Source organism: Corythoichthys intestinalis, chromosome 1 (genome assembly GCF_030265065.1).
Source record: "Corythoichthys intestinalis isolate RoL2023-P3 chromosome 1, ASM3026506v1, whole genome shotgun sequence".
Classification (NCBI taxonomy): Eukaryota; Metazoa; Chordata; class Actinopteri; order Syngnathiformes; family Syngnathidae; genus Corythoichthys; species Corythoichthys intestinalis.
The window spans coordinates 29,452,087-29,476,018 of record NC_080395.1 but is presented as its reverse complement, the minus strand read 5'-3'; the positions used below and the strand labels follow the sequence as shown (position 1 = coordinate 29,476,018).

At 40.2% G+C, this 23,932-nt stretch overlaps 1 protein-coding gene across 4 annotated transcripts in view; it reads right to left on the bottom strand.

Moving 5' to 3' along the window:
• The window catches only part of LOC130923581 (SH2 domain-containing adapter protein F-like), a 220,357-nt gene extending 202,020 nt beyond the window's left edge, over positions 1 to 18,337 (bottom strand). For all 4 annotated transcript variants that reach the window (XM_057849362.1, XM_057849344.1, XM_057849353.1 and 1 more), the window contains exon 1: positions 17,651 to 18,337. In XM_057849362.1, coding sequence (XP_057705345.1) covers positions 17,651 to 18,079 — 429 coding nt within the window. In that variant the 5' untranslated portion in view covers positions 18,080 to 18,337. The remainder of the gene's footprint in view (positions 1 to 17,650) is intronic.
• Positions 18,338 to 23,932: the final 5,595 nt, after the last annotated feature.

Below are 23,932 nucleotides of genomic sequence, written 5' to 3'. Positions count from 1 at the left end.
AAGATCTAACAATGGACCTCTCCAAGGCTACCACAGAAGTTTGTGGCTTCTTACAGGCACTGTCCTCCACAGTGGCCCATATGCTATAATCCAGGGGATTGAGATCTGGACTCTGGGTGGCCACATATCACCTTGTCAATCAACTTTTTGGTCCCCACAGATCGGGCACTTCCAGACCCAGGTTTTCGTGAGGCTGTTCCAGTATCTTTCAGCTTCTTTTTAACTTTGTAGACTGCACATCTGGATATTCTCAGATTTGCTGCAATCTCAGTAGGTGTCAGACCGGCACGCAGCAATTCAAGTACAGCTAAAGTTTTCTTCATTTTCAGCAGGAGCACAGGAATTGTAGAGATGAGAGATTACCAGCTGCATTGAGCGACCTTAATGAATCACTTAAGCATGACAACCTATTTAGATATGTTTCAATGGCTTTTAAACAAGCAGTAAACTGAGTGTAAACTTTTTTTTGGGTCACCCTGTAGAGTAAGCTAAAGTTAGCATGAGTGTGACGGAACACTGGTCAGTGTCGGGTGTTGGTCTTCCCTCGGCTAACCCTGCAACTTAAATGCCAGCTTCTATGGGAAATGCATTTTCAGGTTACAGAGTTCCCATTTTGGAGTTCTCTGTGTAATCTCCATTTTAATAGAGGTTTGACTGTTGTTGAAGATTGTTAAAAGGATCGACGGATAGAAACACTTGTAGTTCTAAACTCATTTACGCCCAAAAACGTATGAATATGTTCTATTTTTCATTGTTTCAGTGTCCCCAAAACGTATTTATACGTATTTTAAGTTTTTTTCACAAGAGGCATCTCCAAGTTCTGATGCAACTTCGCTACAATGCACAATGCTCAAAACCCATTTTGAAGCAATAAAACTGGCCACTGGAGGGCAGTAGCGCATTTTGTAAGAACTCATCTAGGACCATGAAAGGAAGTTAAGAAAAATAGGAGGAGTGTTTTGGAATGAAAACGACACAATCGTCAAAGAAAGATTGTTAAAAATCTATCTTGATGAGACAGACGTTGATAAGTGAAAAGTTTACCCCGTCTGCCGAGACAGCCGCGGCCACAACAGCATCATGTTCCACACGCATTCTACGGAGCTCACGTCGCGTTACTCCTGAGCCCCAGGTTGAAACCAACGATGAAGATGATGAAGATGATGAAAAAAGTGAGACCGATCTTGATCCGGACTCATCAGATTACTGGGAGCCACCTCATTCAACCGGGAGCAGCCGAGAGCCTTCCCCGGATGTTATGTTCAAGTAAATTGTTATTTGCGCAAATAATTCAACAGTTCAGTAGTTTAGTTATGTGTAAATAAATTGTTACTTTGCTATCAAAAGCTCTATTTGTCTTGTTGTTTATGTTATTTTGTAGAAGGAAAACATTATTCAGATGTTTGGGATGTCACAAAAGCAAAAAATAGCTGCGTTGAAATTGAAATGTATGCTTTTACAAAAAGCTCAAATTTTCTCTTTTTTCATCAGAAATTGGAAAATTGCTCAAACTAAGCTATTTTCTAATGCTGATTTCTAAAGAATGGGACAAGATATAAACTATTTTTTTCCTGCTGAAAGAAGAGAGTCTAATCTTTCTTTTGGTGGGTTCCATGTTTATATAGCAATAGAACAGAATTTTCTGTGGGCCTTGCAAAATCAGTCAAAATCCAGTAAAACGGCCAGGAGCGAAAGGGGTTGCTCCGGTGAAAATGGCTGGGAGTGAATGAGTTAAAAGATGGATGTTGCTATGTGTAAAAATAATTTGATAATGAAACCCATCTTGATATTTTCATTTTTATACAATTTGTCAAATTAGTTTAACTACTAGGTCGCCATTGCTGTTGACGTCAGAGGGCGGTGACGTCACATGGTTACGCTGGCGGGCTAGAGTACGACTCTAGCAACACACATGTCATTTGTTCAAACCTTCTAATTTGAACCCGAGAGGAACACTAATGAGCATGACAGCACTGTCGATATTTCACAAAACGAGCAGCAAAAGCAAAATGAACAGGAAAAATGGGATGAGACCAGGGCCGGCCCAGGCCATTTGGGGGCCCTAAGCAAAATGATGGCAAGAGGCCCATATTTTTGGCCTACCATTTCGTCACAGTGTACTGTGAAACCCATACATGCAATCCAACCTATATGTCCATATTTTGTATATTAATCAAATTTTGTTGCACTGCATTGTTCAAACTTCTCACCCCAAATGATTGGCAGTACTTACAGTAGATAACGCCAAATCTTTTTCTAAAAGAGGAAAGAAGTTAAGGAAGAACTTTTATTTTTTTAAGCTTGTAATCAAGTGTCAAAACTCACAAAAGTCAAATCAAGCAAACTGTAGTAAAAAAAAATTGAATATGAATTAAACAATTGCCAGATTGCCCCCTATCTGGCCCCCCTAGTGGTCAGGGGCCCTAAGCAACTGCATAGTCTGCGTATAGGCTGGGCCGGCCCTGGATGAGACGAGAGTAGAAAAAAAAAAATGTTCTGGCAAAATGTTCTACACTGGCGAAACGTCCAACAACAGGCGAATTTGACACCCAAAGTATTAACCATGTGCTTTCAGCTTGTTTTGTTTAGATGCATACAGACAGAACATACTAAAGATGTCTTAAGAAAGTACTTAAATGTAGTTATGTGGTAAATAGTGTTATACTTTTATTGCACTTTTCCACCTTTCATGGCCATCCACCTACTGGTGACGCAGCACCAGGAGCAACGTGGGGTTCAGTATCTTGCTTAAGGATACTTAGACGAGTTCTTCAGAGCGGAGAATTGAACCCTTAACTTCTGGGTTGGGGGACAACTACTCTACCACTGAGCCACGTCACCCCCATATCAAATATGTGTGGTTTACATATGGTATGTGACTAATGTGGTCAACAGAACAACAATCTGTCTAAAATGTATAACAGTGCTCAATGTTTTGTTAACTGTGTGTAGTCTATTACCATTGCTGGTACAAAATCGCACCCTGCTCTAGTTGGACCCCGACACCCACGATTTTGAGTGGACCAGAGTTCATTTGTTCGGTCCAGACGAGAGTTCGGGTGTGCATTCACATTAACAAAACGAAGTGGACTATCTCAGAAAAAGGACTGTAGTCCATTTCCAGTCCAGTCTGCATTTAAGAATCTGCATTTTAGTTCTGTTTTCACTTGAATTTTTGCCCGAGAAAACAGAAAATTTCGGGGTCCATATTCTCCGACGAATGGCTTGTCAGTGCTGTTTAATACAGAAAAGTGACAAGGACAGAAAGGCGGAAAATGCCATCTTTCACAAGCAGTGAAAACGGATTTTGGGGAATGCTGAGCCAGGTTTTCTTCTAGTACAAAAGGCTCACTGGAGAAGATGCACCAGAATGAGCTCAGTGGAAATGTGTTTCTATGTATAGATGTTTCTATGCAAGCTGGTTGTGCTAGACTGGAGCAGCCTATTCCCCTGTGCACAAACACACACTAATGATGGCAGGCCACAAGGATGCCGCAGTATCCCATCGGCTCCGCGCCACCGCCTTTTGTTTACACCTTTTTTTGCCGAGTGCAGATCCTCGTCACTTTCCCACCGCCCTTGACTAAAAGTTGAAGGCAGTGATGAGTTAGCCGATGAGGCCTTTAATGAGTTCGGAGGCGAGATGAGAATTGATCACCTCTCTCGACGCTGTCTAGCATGAAGGGCTAGTCGTCATTAAAAAAAAAAAAAAAAACAGCACAACATCACAGCCTTTCATGTACACAACAAGGTAGTTGGAATCCATAAAATGATTAATGACAAAATTAAAATATAAAAAAAACAGTCTAGACTGAAACAAATTAACCGATTTTTATGCATAAACAAAGTGTGATGACAGTACCATCAGTTTAAGGTTTTAGTGTTTTGTTTGCAAGTCTCAATTCTAGTATACCCATTTTAGGGTTCTATTTTTCTTGAAGGAAAAAATCCTATCTGTGGTCAAACTTTTACTGTAAACACCCTCTAACACAGAACTATTTATTTCAACAGGTGATAACATTGGAATTTGTAAGGTTTTTTCAGGATCCCTGTTTGAAATTTCTTTTTACAAGGCCCATTTTTAGCGCCCATCTTTAAGCAACCATCACATTCCCTCTATTTATGGTGCTGTTTCAGCACCCTGGTCAACCTCAAATTGTTTGGATTTCAAAATTATTTTTCCTCATAGAAAATAATGTTTTAAGGCCCCAATTCCCATGTTCCTGTTTTAGGGTCTGCATTTACAGGTTGGTGGAGAAATCTTTTGTTAAATCAATAAATCTCTTTCAATTTAAAAGTGGTACAATTTAAATCAGACATGTCCAAAGTCCGGCCCGGGGGCCAAATGCAGCCCGTGGTCAAATTTCATCCGCCTCCAGCCTCTGTCATAAAATCAATAACGTCTGGCCCAAACACAGACTTAATAAATTGGTCAGCAGTACTGCTACCAGCATATGAAGTAGCTTACACACTAAATGCTGCTCCTCATTTACCCACTAAAAGGCGGCAGCACTCTAAGCAACATTACCCTGTGTGACCCTTTATTTCCAATTTTCTAAAATGCCGATAATCAACAAAAAAGAGAAAGTTGACTGCGGTGGCCGATGCTTCAAGGATAGGTGAAAATTGGACTATTTCTTCACTAAAATACGCAACAACTGTGTCTGCCTCATTTGGAAAGAGACAGTCGCTGTTTTTAAAGAGTTCAATGTGAGGTGATATTACAAAAACAAGACACACTGACATGTACGACAAGATTACAGGGAAGATATGCAGCGAGAAATTGAAAAAACTTGAAGCTAGTTTAATTTCACAGCAGCAGTATTTCACAAGCGCCCGAGAGTCGAAAGAGAACGCCACAATGGCTAGGTGTGAGATTGTTGAAATTATTTTAAATAATAATAATAATAAAGCAAATATGACACACAGAATGGCTTGCTTAAATTTGCTTAAATATATTGTTCTACGTAAAGGACGTCAGGTAAGGTCGGCCCCCCGCATTTTTACCACACCAAATCTGGACCCCTTTGCAAAAAGTTTGGACACCCCTGATTTAAATGCTAACAATGAGTTAACGAGTGGTAACATTTGATCTTGAAACCATAATAAATGAAAATAATGGATCAATGAAACTGCTTTGAAGTCCCCATTTCAGGATCTCGGTTTCGGGTCATTATTTAATTTTTGACGGTGTGGTCTTTTAGAGTAACCATTTCGGGGTCCTTATTTTAAATTCCTGTTTAAGGGTCCCTATTAAACAGACCCATCATGTCAAATAAGCAAACTAATTTGTACCACAATATAATTTCCAGCAAAATATTGTATAAACAATGAAAAAAAGAAGGCAAAACAAGTGCAGAGTTGAAATCATGTTTTACAGAAACACTTACTCACATCAGCCAATTCTGAAATTTCAGTTTGTTTAAAAAGAAGCTGTTAAAATTGTGACAAAAAGCAAAACATTGCCGGAATCATGCAGCAAGTGGCATAAAACTTCAAAGTTCACTTTCCGTCTGCCATCTTTATCCAATTCAGCAGTGCAAACGAGAATCTGTTCTCAACTTACTTACCTGGATAATAGGGGTGTAACGGTACACAAAAATCCCGGTTCGGTACGTACCTCGGTTTTGAGGTCACGGTTCGGTTCATTTTCGGTACAGTAAAAAAACAAAATGCAAAATATAAATGTGCTAGTTGTTTATTACACACTTTTGTGCTTTCAATAATAGGAACATTAGCCTATACAACGCTAGAATTCTGCTCAAAAAGTAGCGGGTATTTAAACATAATAATCCAACTACAATTTGCCTTTCGGACCCCGCGTATTTGTCAGCTTTCTTTCTGAAAGAAAGACGAAAAAAGAAATCTTGTGCTAAAGAGAAAAGCAATCCCAATGACAAAGATTTTAACATGTGTTTTACAAATGAAATGCCTCAATGAAACATTTTTTTTTCTTATGAACGGTTTTCAAAAGCTTTATTGGTGGATTTTCTCAAGTTAAAGCACCACACAGAAATTAATAAATTTAATTGCGTAAGCAGGATGTGTGTATTATTCTTATTATTTAATTACAGGTGTTTTAGCTCATTTCATTTTATTTAAATTGGCTAGTATTTATTTTATTATGTGTTTATATTTTACAAATGTGTTGTAGTATTCATTTATATTATATTTTATGTTGTATAACTTTAGTTCCTATGTGAATATTAGTTCCTACTTGTTTTGTTGTGGTTGGAGGGCTTTATATTGAACACGGGTCGTGTTGGTTATTATTATAGCAGAGAGGACAGCCGTAAATCAACAAAGGCAAGTCAACTGTGCCCCGATCTACCACTCAAGAGATCTGATGGACTCAAAAAGTAGGTTACGATTGCATATTTAGTTTGAAAATCAACCGGATCCACCGTATTATTACACGAGTGACTTCCGGCCCGATCCTAGCTAGTAGTATTGACGCAGGAGGGCCGCGTCTCGCTTCAAATAATAAACTCTGCCGTTCTTTTCGCGTGCGTCGCGTTGAGCCGCTTCTGGGACGCATCCAACACGTGGCTGCACTGCGACTGGTGTGCATTGGCTGATTGACTAACGCCCGCGTTTCACTGCGTTCTCGCGGCGGCCACGTTGTCGCGCCGTTGACGTTTCTGGACTGTCCTACCATGTTGGTCCTCATTGTAGTAGAGAAGACGGAGTAAATATAATCTACACAAAGAAACTAACCCGATCGACTCACAGCCTCGAAAAGTAAGGGTTATATTACGTCGGAAACTCGTTCGATACGCGTCCGTTCCGAACCGACTACCACGTACCGAAACGGTTCAATACTATTACATGTACCGTTACATCCTTACTGGATAATACTTCTTATTTATTTAAAATTTAATCGATTATTTTAGTTGTCGATTAATTGATGAGGTAGTTAGTTTGAATAATCGAGTAATCAGATAAGGAACATAAAAACGTAAAATACCTGAACTGAGCCTCAAATGGTATAGATAAATAAATGAGGATCTAAGTACATCAAAAGAATAATTGGCTAACTTACATAGCAAAGGTCCAGTAGCTTAATTGCTTTAAAATGTTTTTTTTTTGTTTGTTTTTTTTTTAAACAATCCTCTTAAAAAAATGGTTTACATATTCCCACAAAAAACTGTTAAATATACTTATAAAATATTACGAATGCATTAAAAAAAAAAAAACAGTAGCTCGAACAAAAACTTGTCTATTTTGGTCTTAACAGGGAGCCGCTGGATTCAGCCATGTGAAATGACTTACTGTATGTCATATTCACTGTTGCTACTAGATGGCAGTGTATCCACCCAAATCAATAAAACTAAATGTAAACACAAAACAAACCATTACAACGCCACATTAATTAAACGAATACTCGTAGCAGCAAAATTTGATTCTAATCCTTTTTTTTTTTAATCGAATTACACAAGTGAATCGATTAATCGTTGCAGCACTGTTTTAAATATCTGATTATTTGGGTCAAATTAAAAATTCTATGACCACATTTTAAGGCGTTGCACTTCCACGGCATATTTCAAAATCAAAGTTCCCCTAAAGTGAGCAATTTGTGTTTGCCCTCCTTCTCCAGTCAGTAAAAACAAACTCGGTAAATCACACTTCATTCTTCTATTGGCATTCTGCTAATCAGCCAAGCAGTTATATAATTAGCGTTCATCAGTCAAGTAATTAAAACATCGATGCAGCCAAGCAAGGAGAAGTTGAGTCACTTTGTGTTATTTTTTTCAGCCTCCATCAGTTCTAGTCTGTTAGTACCGCCTTCCCAGGAGTAGGATGTACAAAGGAGTTATGCGAATTAAACAGCTTTGCTTTCGTTGTCAAGTTGCTACTGTGATGCATGTAATATGGTACTATTCCAACAAACACAATATTAGCATTGAATACAATTTCATCAACTAATAACTCGTGAAAGGAAAACATTATAAATCCTTAAAAATTGGTTTCGCACTTGCCATCTTGGAATATGCTAGCATAGCTACTAGAGGTTTACGCGTTAGCACTGTGATAATGACATTATGACAGTTTCCTGAATATAACTCAAGCATTTTATACATTCTCATTAGCATTAATATGTGAAAACCGAGGACAAGATGTAAAGCCTTTTCAGACAGCCTCAGAATTTTTGTTGTTGTATATTAGCCTATCAATTTATCAACAAGGAGTGGGAACCTCTTGTTACCTCTTGAAACGATACGATTTGTGATACAAAGCTCATGATAACGATGATCTGACGATATGGCGATACAACGATTATCGATACATTGGTCAGGGAATCATTCTAGGATATTCTACAAACAACTAATAAACAGAAAAACAAGCTTCTGCTGTGAATTGGAATAGTTTTTTACTAGTAGACGTCCAATCCATTTGAACTGGACTTCAAACGGATTGAATGTCTATGGCCGTCAGTGGCGGCCAATGAGGTCATTTTGGGCCATTTAAGGTCATTTGCCTGTTGATTTTCAGTTACTTCCTGTTGATTTTGGGGTATTTTATGGGTCACTTCCTGTTGATTTTGCGTTACAGAACACGAAGTGACCTGGGAATCACCCAAATTAATAGGCAGTGACTCAAACTCAACAGGAAATGACCTACAAATGAACAGCAAGTGACCTGTAAATGCCCCAAAAATCGGACAGAATGACCGCGAATGCTCTGGTTTCGAATTAGTGCTGCAACGATTAATCGATAAACTCGAGTATTCGATTAGAAAAAAAGGTTCAAATTAAATTTTTCTGCTTCGAGTATTCCTTTAATTAAAGTGGCGTTGTACTGGTTGATTTGAAAGTGTTTGCATTTGTTGATTTGGGTGGATACACAGCCCTCACTCATTTCACATGGCTGAATCCATCTGCTACCTGTTAAGACCAACATAAGCGTTTGTTTGAGCTAATGATTTTTTTTGAATGCATTCGTAATTTAGTTTAAAGGTATATTTAGCCATTTTTTGTGGGAATATGTGTCTGAGCCATTTGTTAAGAGCACTGTAAAAAAAGCATTAGCATTTCATAGCATTTAAGCTAGCGAACTTTTGCTATGCAAGTTAGCCAATTGTTCTTTTGTTGTACATAGATCCTCTTTTTTATATATATATAGACCCCAATCACGTCACGTCACAACTCCGCCTCCCTGACTGGCGCCGCCATATTGTCCGTCAGAGCATCGTGTTTACATATTACCGCTACGTACATTCCTCCTATTACTGCATGTTTTTCTGCTTGTCTAAGGAATCACCGCCTACTAAACGAACCCAAAAACCTTCCTGACAATCATTAACTTTGATTAATCAAAATGGTGAAGGCATGTGTGGCGGTTGGTTGCAGTAACAGAGAAGATAAACGGTCATTTTAGTAGTTGCTGTGTGCCCATTGTTAAAAGGGCAAATCTGTAAAGCAGCACGGTTTGTTTATCTCTGTCCATGATGTGTTTGTGTCGACAGCCGTTAGACCAGCGAAAACATCAATATGATGCCAACACGATCGCAGACATCATCAGACGGAGACTACGAAGCTCGTCGCCACGGTCACGCTGCAAGAAGGTGAGCACAACAACCGGTGTTGTGCCGAAAAATAGCCGCCCTGCGTGAAATGTCCCCACTGACGGGAGCGCCCACACGGAACTGACTTTCTTGTACCGTGAATATGTATTATTTTACTCTGCTTGAACTAATAAATGTCATACCTGTGTGATTGTCATTGGAATATGGTCATGAAAACCTGTAGACTAATACATTTCTGTTCAAAGATGGTTATGTGGCCCAGTCCACGATTTGTTACTAAAATACAGTACTAATATTTTGTGTAATTTAATTATTTAAAACTGATCTTACAGTCATTAATCCATTACTGTAATGCGTCCATGAAAACATTTGATATTTTCACGTCAATAAAGCGTTATAAATAAGCGCTCCCGTCAGGGGGGACATTTCACGCGGGACAGCTATTTTGCGGCACACACCAGCCAGTTGTCGATCAAGTTTCATTTTACAATCGTGCAACGGTGACGCTCAGCTGACCAAATGTCGGTTTATATTCGGGCCGGTGCCGAATTTGGGTACCCGACTCCTCATCGTGACATAAACTGGAGTATGATTAGAAATGTTGTGGTCTCAGGACGAGCTCTGACGCACAGGACGGGACCGGACGGGAGGAAACATCGGTTTGGGCATCAAATATGGATCTGGCGACTGGATCAACCGAAGCTTTTCCAAATAACGGCTTTTATGCAACTCATCCAATGACTTTACAGCGTCTGAAAGCACCGGGGCTTCCATAATTTGCAAGTGAATCCACCTTTAGAAACTACGATCATTGACAATACGGACACACAATGACGGACAATATGGCGGAACAATACAGCAATCACGAGATTGTGTGACGTTGGTGATTGGGGTCTATACGGTGTGAGGCTCAGCTGAGGTATTTTAATTTTTTTTGTGTTCCTTATCCTATTACTCGATTATTCGAACCAGCCCTATTTCGAATGAACGAACGTTCCCAGTCTAAATAGATTGGGCGTCGAGCACCGTCAATGGCAGCCTTAGAGTTACCTGAGACACTATTATGGTGGAAGATGTTGGTAGCAACTTGTTGTTTCCGTTTTTTTAGTTTTTTTTTTTTTTTTAAAACATTGACACCTTTTTAAAACGATATCTCGATTCTTGGCAAGACCATATCGATAACCTTTTGGGATACAAAGTATCACGATATATCACCATTTCAATATTTTGTCACACCCCTATCCTTAACAGTGAACATGGTTTCATTTCATCCTTTCTCATTTAATCAATGAAAAAAGGGTCACAGGATTTTCTCAACTCATGTTGCAGCACCAACGCAAACATATCGACATATTGATCGCAGTAAATGGTTTATCTTTTTTTTTTTTTTTTATCTAATGTGTTTAAAAAAAACAGACGCCTCATCACATAACCTTTAACCTCAAAGTCAACATACAAAAAATATTAAAATGCATTTTGTTCGCCTAGTTGTGTATTTGGTGTTCTTTTTCATATTACATTTTTCCCTTTTTCTTTTCTTAAAATCAATACTTTGAATCACTTAAAGTAAGCATCGCACTTCACAATCTATATAACATGTGTCAAACCCTCAGCACCTGATGAGAAACCTTTAAAGCCAATCTCTTTGTGCTTCTCAAGTGCGCCAGGCTGTCAGTACTCATTTCACATCGTGCGGACTACTCAGCATGCACAGCACACTACACACAGTCAAGTCTGTTAAAGCCAATGTGTGTGAGTGAGTACTGTCGATGTGTAATCTGTTTAATCAGCTTGAACAGCTGTACTGGTTGAAGCAAAATGATATTTTGGGCAAGGGGTTCCTGTTTGCTCCACATATTTAACATAGGAGTGTAGGACTGATAAAAAAACCGAGCTGCAGAGGAAGGTGCAATTTATGAGTTTGTCATGCTTGCTGATCTTCAGGCATATGGGAAATATACTTTGGATGGCAATAACAGTTGTTTTCATCATGCCAGAGCAAGTTGGTAGGGCAGAGGAAAACATAGCACAGATGCTGAACAACAGGAATACCCATGTTATAAAGCTACATATAAAAATATCTGAATTTTCCCCTTCTGAAACACCTTAACAGTGTTACAAAAGTTACCTGAACACAGCAGCAGAATCAGATGTTTTTGTGATGCATCTGTGGAAAACTAGTTAAACGAATAAATACTGTACGTGTCTACTCAGCTTCTCAGTACTACATGACTTAAGTGAGGGGAGAGTGTGTGTGAAATCAGTTTTCAAGAGGAAGACAAGGTGGAATTATGGACTTCATAATGTATTGACGGGTCGCGGGGTCGATAAATAGGGGGCCTGCATTGTTGGCGAGTCCGTCCAAGCTGACCGAGGGGAATCACAGACAAAGAGCTTTTTTCATTGTAAATTCTTGTGAATAAATGCTTAAATCCCCAAATTCTTTATATATACTGTATATGGATGTAAAACAGTCTCAATTCTTGGTTAAAAGCAAAAAAAAAAAAAAAAAAAAAAAAAAAAAACATGCAGTTGGCGTTTATTTCACGTAAATATGTCAAAGTACAATGCTAGTCTGTTAGTGAATGTAGATACCAGCCGCCTGATGTAAACAGAGCTTTTCCGGTGAAAATTCTTGTGAATAAATGCTTAAATCCCCGAATTCTTTATAGATATGGACGTAAAATTGTCTCGATTCTTGGTTAAAAGCAGAAAAAAAATGTGCAGTTAGCGCTTATTTTACATAAATATGTCGAAGTACAATACTAGTCTGTTAGTGAATGTAGCCAGCAGCCGCCTGATGTAAACAGAGCTTTTCCGGTGAAAATTCTTGTGAATAAATGCTTTAATCCCCAAATTCTTTATAGATATGGACGTAAAACAGTTTCGATTCTTGGTTAAAAGCAAAAAAAAAAAAAAGGTGCAGTTAGCATTTATTTTACGTAAATATTGTGAACTATGATGCCAATGCAGTAGCGGCTAATTTCTCCCATTGATTTTTTTCACAACGTTTCAAAATGCACGCATGGTACAAAAAATATAATAATTGCTATGAAACCTCGAACAAATCACTCTTTAGAAAATCCTTCCTTTTTCAATAGAAATCCAGCGTTAGATGGCTGCGGGCGTGTTTGTGAATAGCTCCTCTTGATGTGGGCGGCCCCCTACTTGAATGCAAGGCACAGTGCGTGATCGAGCTGAGCCGTCAATAAATTATGAAGTCTATGGTGGAATATAAATGAACTTCAAGTGAAAAATGGTTGCAGAAGAATCTAAATATGCAAATCACAAATTTCTTAAACTTAAGATCACGTTTAATATGCATAATAAATAATGCCCATAGTTAGCTGTGATAGGCTCCAGCAACCCCGATGAGTGGCTCGGAAGATGATGGATGAATGAATTGCCATTTTTGGCAAAGTGACGTCAGTTATACCCAGCTCCTTTGTGCTGGAGATAATTTACAAACTGCCAATCAGGATGTGTCCGATCGCCAGAGAAGGTTAATCAGTTTTGGGCTGTGAGGCAAAAACACATTCATAAAAAATGGGGGATCAAGGTCCTAACTCAGATCATTCCAGTCTTTCTCAAGTCATGCATTGGAGGCGAACAGTTTAGCTAAGATGAGACTACTATTGGATTTAGCGTCTTCGTTGGGAGAAGAATTAGCATGTCTGTCAGAAGTTCAGAACAAAGCTACCAAGAAATTAACGTGGTGATGAATCATTCACCATATAATTACACTTGCGTATAATACACATTGACAGACACATTTTCTGATGATTATGCACTCTTCGCTACAGGCTACAACATTAGCAAGCTCTATTAGCGCACAGTATATAAACACTGATAGACTCAAACAAAGTAATAAAAAAAAGCAAAAACAAAATAGGCCCACACGATTTTAAGTTATTATTTGGGATTTTCTGATCACATATTTTTTACAACTGAGTCTTGAGATTCTGCCAATACTGTGTCCTGCTACCGGAAAAAAAAAAAAAATATTTTATTTTATTTTATTCTATTATTTGAACTAAAGTTCGAAACATGTTACAGTTCTGTACTGTTTACAGTACTTTTTCTTCCGCTTTTTACGGGAGTGTTGGGGAGTATAAAATGTATATATTTTTCCTTATGGATAGGCCATTGTATTTCTGGATTTTGTGTTACTTTTTAGCCCTTTAAAAATATATATATTTTTTTAATTAAAAATCCAATCCTTTTGAACAGATTCCAACCCTCTATAAAACAGTGCAATCAGCATGATTTTTGATCACGTAATCAGATCAGGGACATCCCTAGTTATCGTACATCTTCTGGTGTTGCATTCTTTCTCTTTTATCCATCAGGCATGCAGACAAAGGCAATTTGGAACTGTTATCCTTAAACGAGGAATCTTTTTCTCCTGGCTCATTGCTTTTCTTTGCTCATGTTTTTTGGCCTGCCTGACTGCAGTGTTTAACTCGTCCATACCCGCAATGAAAGTTGGTCAGAAAATGTGCCAAACAGAGGGAACGAGGCTTTTATAGGCGTGAATAGTATGAAGACAACTTCCAGCCCTCGGCAAAGTGCAAGAAAGCAGCCGGTGGTGGTGGACAAATGCATTTACTCTCTGTCCTGTTCGTACCGCCAAAAGCCAAACAATGTGGCATACCGGCACGGCCTTCTCAGTTATGTTTTTTGTTGTTTTTTTTTGTAAAATCAGAATATGAAATGAAAATACACTACACGCCTGTGAGCACACTAGTACAGCAGAGCAGCAGACAGAGAGCCACGCATACACCACACTAAAGCAAACTACGGTAACACAGACCAACGTAGAGAATCAGCAGTAGCACAAAATACACAACATTCTCTTTTTTGGGGGGGGGGGGAGCAAAATCTGTGTATATACAACTATTTCAGTAAAGACTCCTTAGGCACCTTAACAATATAGTTGTTTCTATACCTTAGGATATTGTGGGTATAACCAATAACCTTTTATATGTGTCTTCACAATTACACATAAAAATGAATTTCTGTTTTATTTTTTTCATATGGATAAAAGGGATACTTTCTGCTGGGATGCACTTCATTAAAACCTTGTCTTTCCCTTTAAGCATTTCTGTCCTGGCTGTTCGTAAAAGAGGTCAAATTTTAAAGGGAACCTCGGACTGAAAGACTTGTAGACTCCAATAAGACACAATTCTTCTCTTTTACCAAAATATGTTATTAGAAACAGATATTGCCATTGATTCAAAAATGTACTCTATAATACTTAGTTCATGTTTTGACCTACGGAGTGTGCCATGTTTTACGCACGCATTGCATGCTGGGGGTGATGACGCTGTTGGGCTGGACTGGGAGAATAGCTGTACTAGCTAGCAAGCGGAGCTAGTATGACGACTGGCATGATTTTGTCACATTCTGCTGCTGGTCAGATTGTTTTGTTGCAGAGATGTGGGATTGAATTCCCAACGTCATACCTGCATCCAATTTCAGCTCATTAGCAGTGTCTTTAAACCGATCCTAGGCGGCTTGCCGAGATATTGACTTGCCGCCATTTGACAGTTTGTATATCCCTTTGTTGCTAGTTGCATTATTGCCGTGTGTTTTTCGTTTGTCTGCCTCTCATCGCGGTTTTCCCTCAGGATTTTTTTTTTTTTTTTAATTGATCCCGACCTACTGTCACGGAACCTTTTTGTGTCTCCCTTTTCGCGATTGCTTTTTTGTGTGTTCAATAAACCCTTTCAGGCAATCCCTATGTCATTGTTGTCTGCTTGCTGTCTGAAGTGAGCCGCGTTTTCTTACTCCGTAGTCAAGCCAGCCGCACTTTCTTCTAAGTTGCGTTTCCCTTTCAGGTTTTATCGCACAGTCAACGCATGTGAGTTGCGATTACTTTAGGAGGAAAATCATGTCTGACGTCACGCTGTAGTATGGTCCTGTGGTCTACGCACTCGTCCGTCGCACAGGAAACGCGGATTCGAATCCCACGGGAGACCTTAATTTAATTGCTTTTGCTGCTCGTCTTGCGAAATATCGACAGTGCTGTCCTTATAATCACTTTTCCACTTTGGTTCAAATTGGAAGGGCAGAACAGACAACATGTTTATGTAGCTAACAAGTGACACTGTGGAGCTACTCCAGTGACGTCACCGCCCAGAGTGCATTGCATCGTCAACAACAATGGCAACCTACTAGTTCAACTAATTTTTCAAATTTTATAAAAATGAAAACATTAAGAGGGGTTTGATTAACATATTATAAATCATACTAACATTTATCTTTTAAGAACTACAAGTATTTCTATCCGCGGTTCCCTTTAATGATACACAAGGCTTTGAGAGTAAATCAGCCCCAAATACAAGTAGTCTTTTAGCATGGGCTAGTTAAAAAATGTAATCTGCTCGCACTTTTAACGCTTCCTCAAACGCAACCTCGTTATGTTAGACGTGATGGTTTGCTACTCTAAATTGTCCATACATGTAAATGTAAACATAAATGACTGTTTTGTTGATAGGTGACCCGGACTGCCTGGCGAACAGTTCAGGGTGTATACCAGCGATCGCTCAAACTCTACAGGGATAGGCTCCAGGACACCTGTGAGGACAGGCTGTACAGCGAGGGATAAACTGAAAAAGTTAGTCACCCCAGTGCTAACAGAGGAAAGGTTTATGTTGAGTCATGTTAAATTTTAACATTAGGTTATGCAATTAGCCCTACAGTCATACACTCTGCCTACATAAGCTGTTGAGTACAATTCAACTCAATAATAATAAGAATATTAACAGATGCATGTTGTCATGTGTTTACAATAAGCACAGTTGTCATGTTGTCTGTGAACATGGGTTGAAGCATTCCACGCAGCCGGATAACACTCGTCATCACTCAAGAGCCTCGTTAACCTCACCGGCCCCGGACTTCTCAGGTTTCTTCCAATTGTGTGTGTGTGTGTGTGTGTGTGTGGGTGCATGCATTAATGTGTTGTGTGTGTATGCATTATGTGTGTGCGTGCATGTTATGTGTGTGAATTCCTGAGAGGCCAGGACATGACAAAGTGCTCCAAAAGGCATTCTGCCTGCCTGTCTCCACATTCACTTTGTGCTGACACAACAGCTCGCTGCAATGTGGCTTTAAAATCACGTATGCAAGTGGGGTGTTCTTAGAGCAATAAACTAAAATTAGTGCAAAATGTATTAAACAGGACAGAATTGTGCCGTAGTGGCGAGCATGTCTGGTTCACAGTTTGGCTTCCTCCCACATTCCTAAAAATGTTTTTTCATAAACACTAGACTGCCCGCAGGTGTAAATATTGAATGGCTGCTGAAACAGACTCCAGATAAACAGAAAAGTTATTTGGGCCAAGTTATAAAAAATGAAGGAATGTTTAAAAAAAAACATAAAATAAAAAAGAAGTTTTTGCAACTTACTACGTGAGACATGTATTGATGAAAATATGCCATTGAATGCCATCTGCTGAGATGTGGCAAGTCCATGATGACACTGGTTGCAACATTTTTGCCTCCCTGTTGATGGCATTGACTAATATGGAAGACATGCATGTTGGCTCACTAAGAAATTAACTGTCCAGAAGTATAAATGTGAGTGAGTCCAAATGTACCCTGCTATTAACCTATAACCTAACCCTAATATGTGTATGGGGGGGGGGGGGGGGGGTCCTTCCTGTTAGATTAGAATCCTTGCTTTTCAAAGTATCTATCTTAATTTAAAATGTATTAATGTCAAATTGGCAAATTGGCAAAGAGAATTCTTAGTCGTCGTACAACACGTGCCGAGTAGATCATTCGAGCTCAGCGATTATCGTAAAATAGTAACCGTACAAACAGAAAGTAAGCACAAGTTTACATGTCATTATCACGTGTCCCGTGGGCCGTGCGCGTGGATCGCGTACACGCAGCACACCCTGTCGCGCAGGTTAGTCATTATGGTCGGAAGTGGGTCTCCACTCGCACTGTGTGACAAGTTCTACCGGTTGTCAAAGTTGACATAATTCAGATTTAAACAGCTCTCCCAACGCACTAAGTTGAAGCACCCTGAACGCAACACCGTTACAGCTACTCAGTCATGTGTGTTAGTTTTGTTTAATTTAATGCAAAAACACAACAAACAAAACAAAACACTCACCTTCTCCTTGCTGTCCTGCTCCGTGGGGGGCGACGTGGGAGATTTCACGCTGCCTACGGCGACGGTTTGAACGACCGCCACAACCCCGCCGCTTCCACCGCCAGCACCCGGCGCCGGGTTGCTCTTGTCCACAGTCTCTACCTTGATGAGTCGGTGCTTCGGCGAGACGTACTTGATGTCCGGCGAGCTCGCGGTGAAGGCGATATTCCCACCGGGAGTGTACGGATCCTCGAAGTCCAGCTCCTTCTGGAGTTTGTACGCGGCGAGAATGTCCGGTTGAGCGGGGCTCAGCGTGAAAGTGGTTCCCGGTTGGAAGCCAGGCGCGCCGGGCACACCGGTGAGGCAGTGTCGGTAGTCCGGCTTCGGGGGAGCCGGCGGGGGTGCTTTGGTAGTTTTGAAACCGAGGTGCTCCTTGAACCACTTGGCCATGCTGCCAGAGCATCGCTCACGATCCAAAAATGACACGACTTTTGTTTTTTTTTTCTTTGAAAGTTCCAGGAGTCCGAACCTGACGGTGTGAAGTCCTCGGGTCAGCCGGGAGCCACAGCCGGCCGGGGAGCGGGGGGGCGCTTCGCCGAAGGCACTTTTCCGCTGTGGAAGTCTGTCACACACTCACACAATAAACACTACGCTCACGTTGGCGCTCTACTGTAGTGTAGTGTGTGCGTGTGCTCCACACACGTCACATTTCCACGCTACGCAATATGGGAGCGACTGCAAGTACACGCCCCCTTACTTTCTTCCTCCCCGCTGTCCTACTCGAAGCAACCTGGCCACCGTTACCTGACAAGGTTCACTGCCTCCTGCTGGATTTTCCCTTCGAAGCAATCAAAAATCAAACAATCCACTTTTTTTTTTTAATTAAATAATTAATTAAACAAATTACTTAATTAAAGCAGCATGGAAAATGAATGAAAAAAATAAAAAATATATATTGAAATTTTTAAAAAATCCAAGGCTGGTGCTTCAATTTGTCTGATCAAACGTGACGTCAGCAAAGGTGGGTACCCAGATAGCAGACCGATGTTAAAAAGAGATTGGATCAACATTCCGCTGCCATGCTATGCGTGGCTGTCGCGTGCTTGGTGGGGGTCACGTATGGCTGGATGTGATTGGGGCGCTCCGGTGGGGGGTCCCGGCGCCGGGATTGGCGATGGGGCGGTGTAGGGTCGGTCGCCAACGGGCTTACACTCACAATGGATTCACACAATTACTGTGTTCTAGATCACAGAGCTGATTTGTGTACACCCCTACCGCTTTCAATCACTTAGCTTATAGACGCCCCACCCCTTTCCCCTTCTTTCCCTGGTCAACAGGCCCCCCACCTGGTGTGAACCGGGAATACATCTAGCTGACGATAGCGCCAACATATTAATAGTTAGTGTAGGCGTTTAATGTATTTCTTGGTGTTGTTTCTTTTCTCTCTTCTCTTGTGTTTCTTTTCTTCTGTTCCCCCATAACCCCTTCCTGGTCGCTGCTTTGTCATAATAAACGAGGTATGTTGAATGATCACAATGGGAGTATGTCGTATTCTCCATGTGAAACATTAAAACTGTTCAGACCAACCAGTCACTTAGACTTCCATTCTCTGTGTCAAACAGCTGAAAAGGACAGGTTTAAAAAAAAAAAAAAAAAAAAAAAAAAAAAAAACAATAAATAATAATCATGAGTTGAGAATGAGCATATTTTGTTTCCCATCATTCTTGAGGGGAATTCTAAATCAGGCTAATTAAGACAGCTATACTTTTCGCCAAGATCGTCATCCATTCAATACGGTCCGCCCGCTGGAGTCGTGCCAAGGTATCCCTTGGGCGGAGCCAGTGCGCTGCACTGATTTGCTTGATTTCCGTTTTTTGGTGACATAGTTATCTACGAGGTTTTAAAACTTGGGCCATGCGTCCCAAAAAAAAAAAAAAAAATCTGTCGTAAAAAATCTGTCGTATAACGTGAAATACGTACTGAACGTAAAAACAGGCAATGTTTCACTGTTTTAGTCGTAGGATGACCTGTAACTGTTCTTATTGTAATTCAAGTCCTGTATAGAGTTTCTCCAGTTCAATAAACGTCGATGTCCAAAAAAGCTGATTTCTGACAGGGGTAACTACATTTGCAAGACACCAGTGGTGGCTCAGTTGTACAATTGGCGTCTTTAGTGGGGCAAATTGAAACTCCGCTCTCCATTTTAGCGCGCGACAGCCACGCAGACGAACGAAGACGCCACGCGGGTGCCAACCCAGGCCCACGGCCCCCAGCCAGCCTAAGAGGGGGGGGGGGGGGGGTTCAGCGCAGCCCGTCCCTCCTCCCGCAGCCCAGCAAAGGAGCCATCGTCCCCCCCTCCCCCCGGGATCCAGGGTGGTCCCCCGGGCCACCCGCGCACCCATCAACCGGCCTTCAGGGATGGCAAGAGGGGACACGCCAAATTTTGGCGGATGTAGGAAGGAAACTAGGTTGTATTGACCGACTGTGAGTATATCGTAAGTAAGTCATCTGGATCGATATATCGACAGATTCAGAACAAGCCAATCAAAATCGATCAAAACGCAAAACATCATTCAATAGCATCATCTTTTAGATATGCCATTTTGTTAAAATGTCAGAAATGCTTCAGCAACAAACTTGTCCAAAATGTCAAAATTGTTTTGTATTTGTTATAATTGTAACGGATTGTGTTCATTTTGTACATACCATTTCAAATAGATCGCCCTTGTATCAACATGATTTTGTGGTAGTCTTTGTCAGCAAATATATTGTGGTCCAAAGTACCAATATGGTCTTGTCACGAAATTGGTTACCTACACCGCTGTTAAGTAGGTTAGGTAGGTAGAACGGTGGGTGGGTGAGCAAGTAGCCATTTAGGCAGGGGTGTAAAAAATACATCAATTTGGATAGACATACAGTGGGGTAAATAAGTATTTAGTCGACCACCAATTGTGCAAGTTCTCCTACTTGAAAAGATTAGAGAGGCCTGTAATTGTCAACATGGGTAAACCTCAACCATGAGAGACAGAATGTTGAACAAAAAAAAACAGAAAATCACATTGTTTGATTTTTAAAGAATTTATTTCCAAATTACAGTGGAAAATAAGTATTTGGTCACCTACAAACAAGCAAGATTTCTGGCTGTCAAAAAGGTCTAACTTATTCTAACGAGTTATAACGAGGTCTAACGAGGCTCCACTCGTTACCTGTATTAATGGCACCTGTTTTAAGTCATTATTGGTATAAAAGACACCTGTCCAAAACCTCAGTCAGTCACACTCCAAACTCCACTATGACCAAGTCCAAAGAGCTGTCGAAGGACACCAGAGACAAAATTGTAGACCTGCACCAGGCTGGGAAGACTGAATCTGCAATAGGTAAAACACTTGGTGTAAAGAAATCAACTGTGGGAAAAATTATTAGAAAATGGAAGACATACAAGACCACTGATAATCTCCGTCGATCTGGGGCTCCATGCAAGATCTCACCCCGTGGCGTCAAAATGATAACAAGAACGGTGAGCAAAAATCCCAGAACCACACGGGGGGACTAGTGAATGACCTACAGAGAGCCGGGACCACAGAAACAAAGGCTACTATCAGTAACACAATGCACCGCCAGGGACTCAAATCCTGCACTGCCAGACGTGTCACCCTGCAGAAGCCAGTAAATGTCCAGGCCCGTCTGCGGTTTGCTAGAGAGCATTTGGATGATCCAGAAGAGGACTGGGAAAATGTGTTATGGTCAGATGAAACCAACATAGAACTTTTTGGTAGAAACACAGGTTCTTGTGTTTGGAGGAGAAAGAATACTGAATTGCATCCGAAGAACACCATACCCACTGTGAAGCATGGGGGTGGAAACATCATGCTTTGGGGCTGCTTTTCTGCAAAGGGACCAGGACGACTGATCTGTGTAAAAGAAACAATGAATGGGGCCATGTATCGAGAGATTTTGAGTGAAAATCTCCTTCCATCAGCAAGGGCATTGAAGATGAGACGTGGCTGGGTCTTTCAGCATGACAATGATCCCAAACACACAGCCAGGGCAACAAAGGAGTGGCTTCGTAAGAAGCATTTCAAGGCATTTTCAAGGCCTAGCCAGTCTCCAGATCTCAACCCCATAGAAAATCTGTGGAGGGAGTCGAAAGTCCGTGTTGTCCAACGACAGTCCCAAAAATCACTGCTGTAGAGGAGCTCTCCATGGAGGAATCGGTCAAAATACCAGCAACAGTGTGTGAAAAGCTTGTGAAGAGTTACAGAAAATGTTTGGCCTCCATTATTGCCAACAAAGGGTACATAACAAAGTATTGAGATGAACTTTTGGTATTGACCAAATTCTTATTTTCCACCATGAATTGCAAATAAATTCTTTAAAAATCAAAAATGTGATTTTATGGGTTTTTTTCCCGACATTCTGTCTCTCATGGTTGAGGTTTACCCATGCTGACAGTTACAGGCCTCTCTATTTTTTTCAAGTGGGAGAACTTGCACAATTAGTGGTTGACTAAATACTTATTTGCCCCACGGTAAGTCATCTGGATCAGTATATCGACTAGTTCAGATCAAGCCAATCGAAATCGATCAAAACGCAAAACATCAATATCATCATATTTTAGATATGCCATTTTGTTAAATTGTCGGAAATGTTTCAGCAACAAACTTGTCCAAATTGTCAAAATTGCTTTGTATTTGTTTTAAATGTAATGGATTGTGTTAATTGTGTACATACCATTTCAAATAGATCGCCCTTTTATCAACACGATTTTGTGTCAGATTTTGTAATATCAGCAAATATATTGTGGTCCAAAGTACCGATATGGTCTTGTCAAGAAATTGGTTACTTACACCCCTGTTGAATAGGTAGAAAGGTGGGTGGGTGAGCAGGTAGCCATGTAAGTAGGGGTATAACAAATACATCAATTTGGATAGACATATTAATTGGTTAAACAAAATTTGAACTGAAATGGATTGAAGGGCTGTAATCCTTTAGGTAAGCCGTTTGTTAAAAAGAATGGACGTCACACAAATATCTCAATTTCAACTAAATTGTCAAAACATCAAAATTGCTTTACAAAAAATGTAACAGAAGTGACAAGGATGCACCAAGGACCCAAATGAACAAATATTCAATTCAAACAAAAAGGTTTATTTTTCAGTCCACAAGGTCAAAAAGGGAAATAAAACAAAACCCACAGCAATTCCTGCACACAAAAAACTGAGTGTAGTGTACAAAGTAACAAAAAGGCGTTGGTTCCAAACATAATTCTTAGTCGAAAAGCTTACACAAGGTGGTTGCATAGGACATGGCAGGATAGCATGATTGGGAAGAGCAGAAAGTAAAGGAGAAGCAAGGACGAATGCAACTAACTACCAAAATAAGAGCAGAAAAACCTACATGAACAAACACAAAACACTAACAAGAATCACGAGACATGACATGTGGCAGACTCTGATATTCGCAAATAGTGTTTTGTTGTCCAAAGAATCTTTATCAAAATGTCTATTCATGAAATTGGTGATTACACCCCTTGTAGATAGATAAGTAGGTGGACAAACCCAGTGTTTCATAAAGCTGAAGTATATTTTCTATATAGTACTTCAAGAAAGTCTTCCCTGCACATGTAACTACTTAAAAAGGATGTGTCACCTCAGAGACAGCGGATTACAGCATTTGCATTTTGATGGCTGACAGCTCACAGCAGAAAGTGCGGAACGCAATAAAAGAGTGATTGGACTCAAAATGCTTGCAGATCCTCAAATCGCAACATTGAGATGCAGCCATAATACTGCACTGCTGACTATATTTTTCACAGTGCACCTGTAGTCGCCTGTGTGTATTATTATAGTGCTAATCTCACACATTTCACGGGTGCTGGCCTTTCTCTTCCTAGGACTATGTTAAAAGTGAGCTAAACAAATCCGACTCTGTGACTCATTTTTGTTTGAAACGGTCCTGGCTTTAAGGTCATTTTGCTCTCCTCCAAAAAAAGAAGTGAAAACAGCAATAAAAAACATCTCCGGATTTTTCCTGTGCTGGAGTTAAACTTTATCTTTAATAAAAAGTATTGCAGGCATGACTCTTAATACAGACTGTTGTCAGTGTTTATTTCTTTTCATCTGCCCTTTGAAGCAAAACCAAACAAACAAAAATCTGACTTGGCCATTGTTCCACGGTTATTAATTTTTTTTGCAATGAATCTTTCACTATTTAAGGAAACACACCTGTAATCCATGATAATTATGTACAGTATATTAGTACAAAGTATTTTACTGTATTTTGTAATTGATTATTAAACAGAAT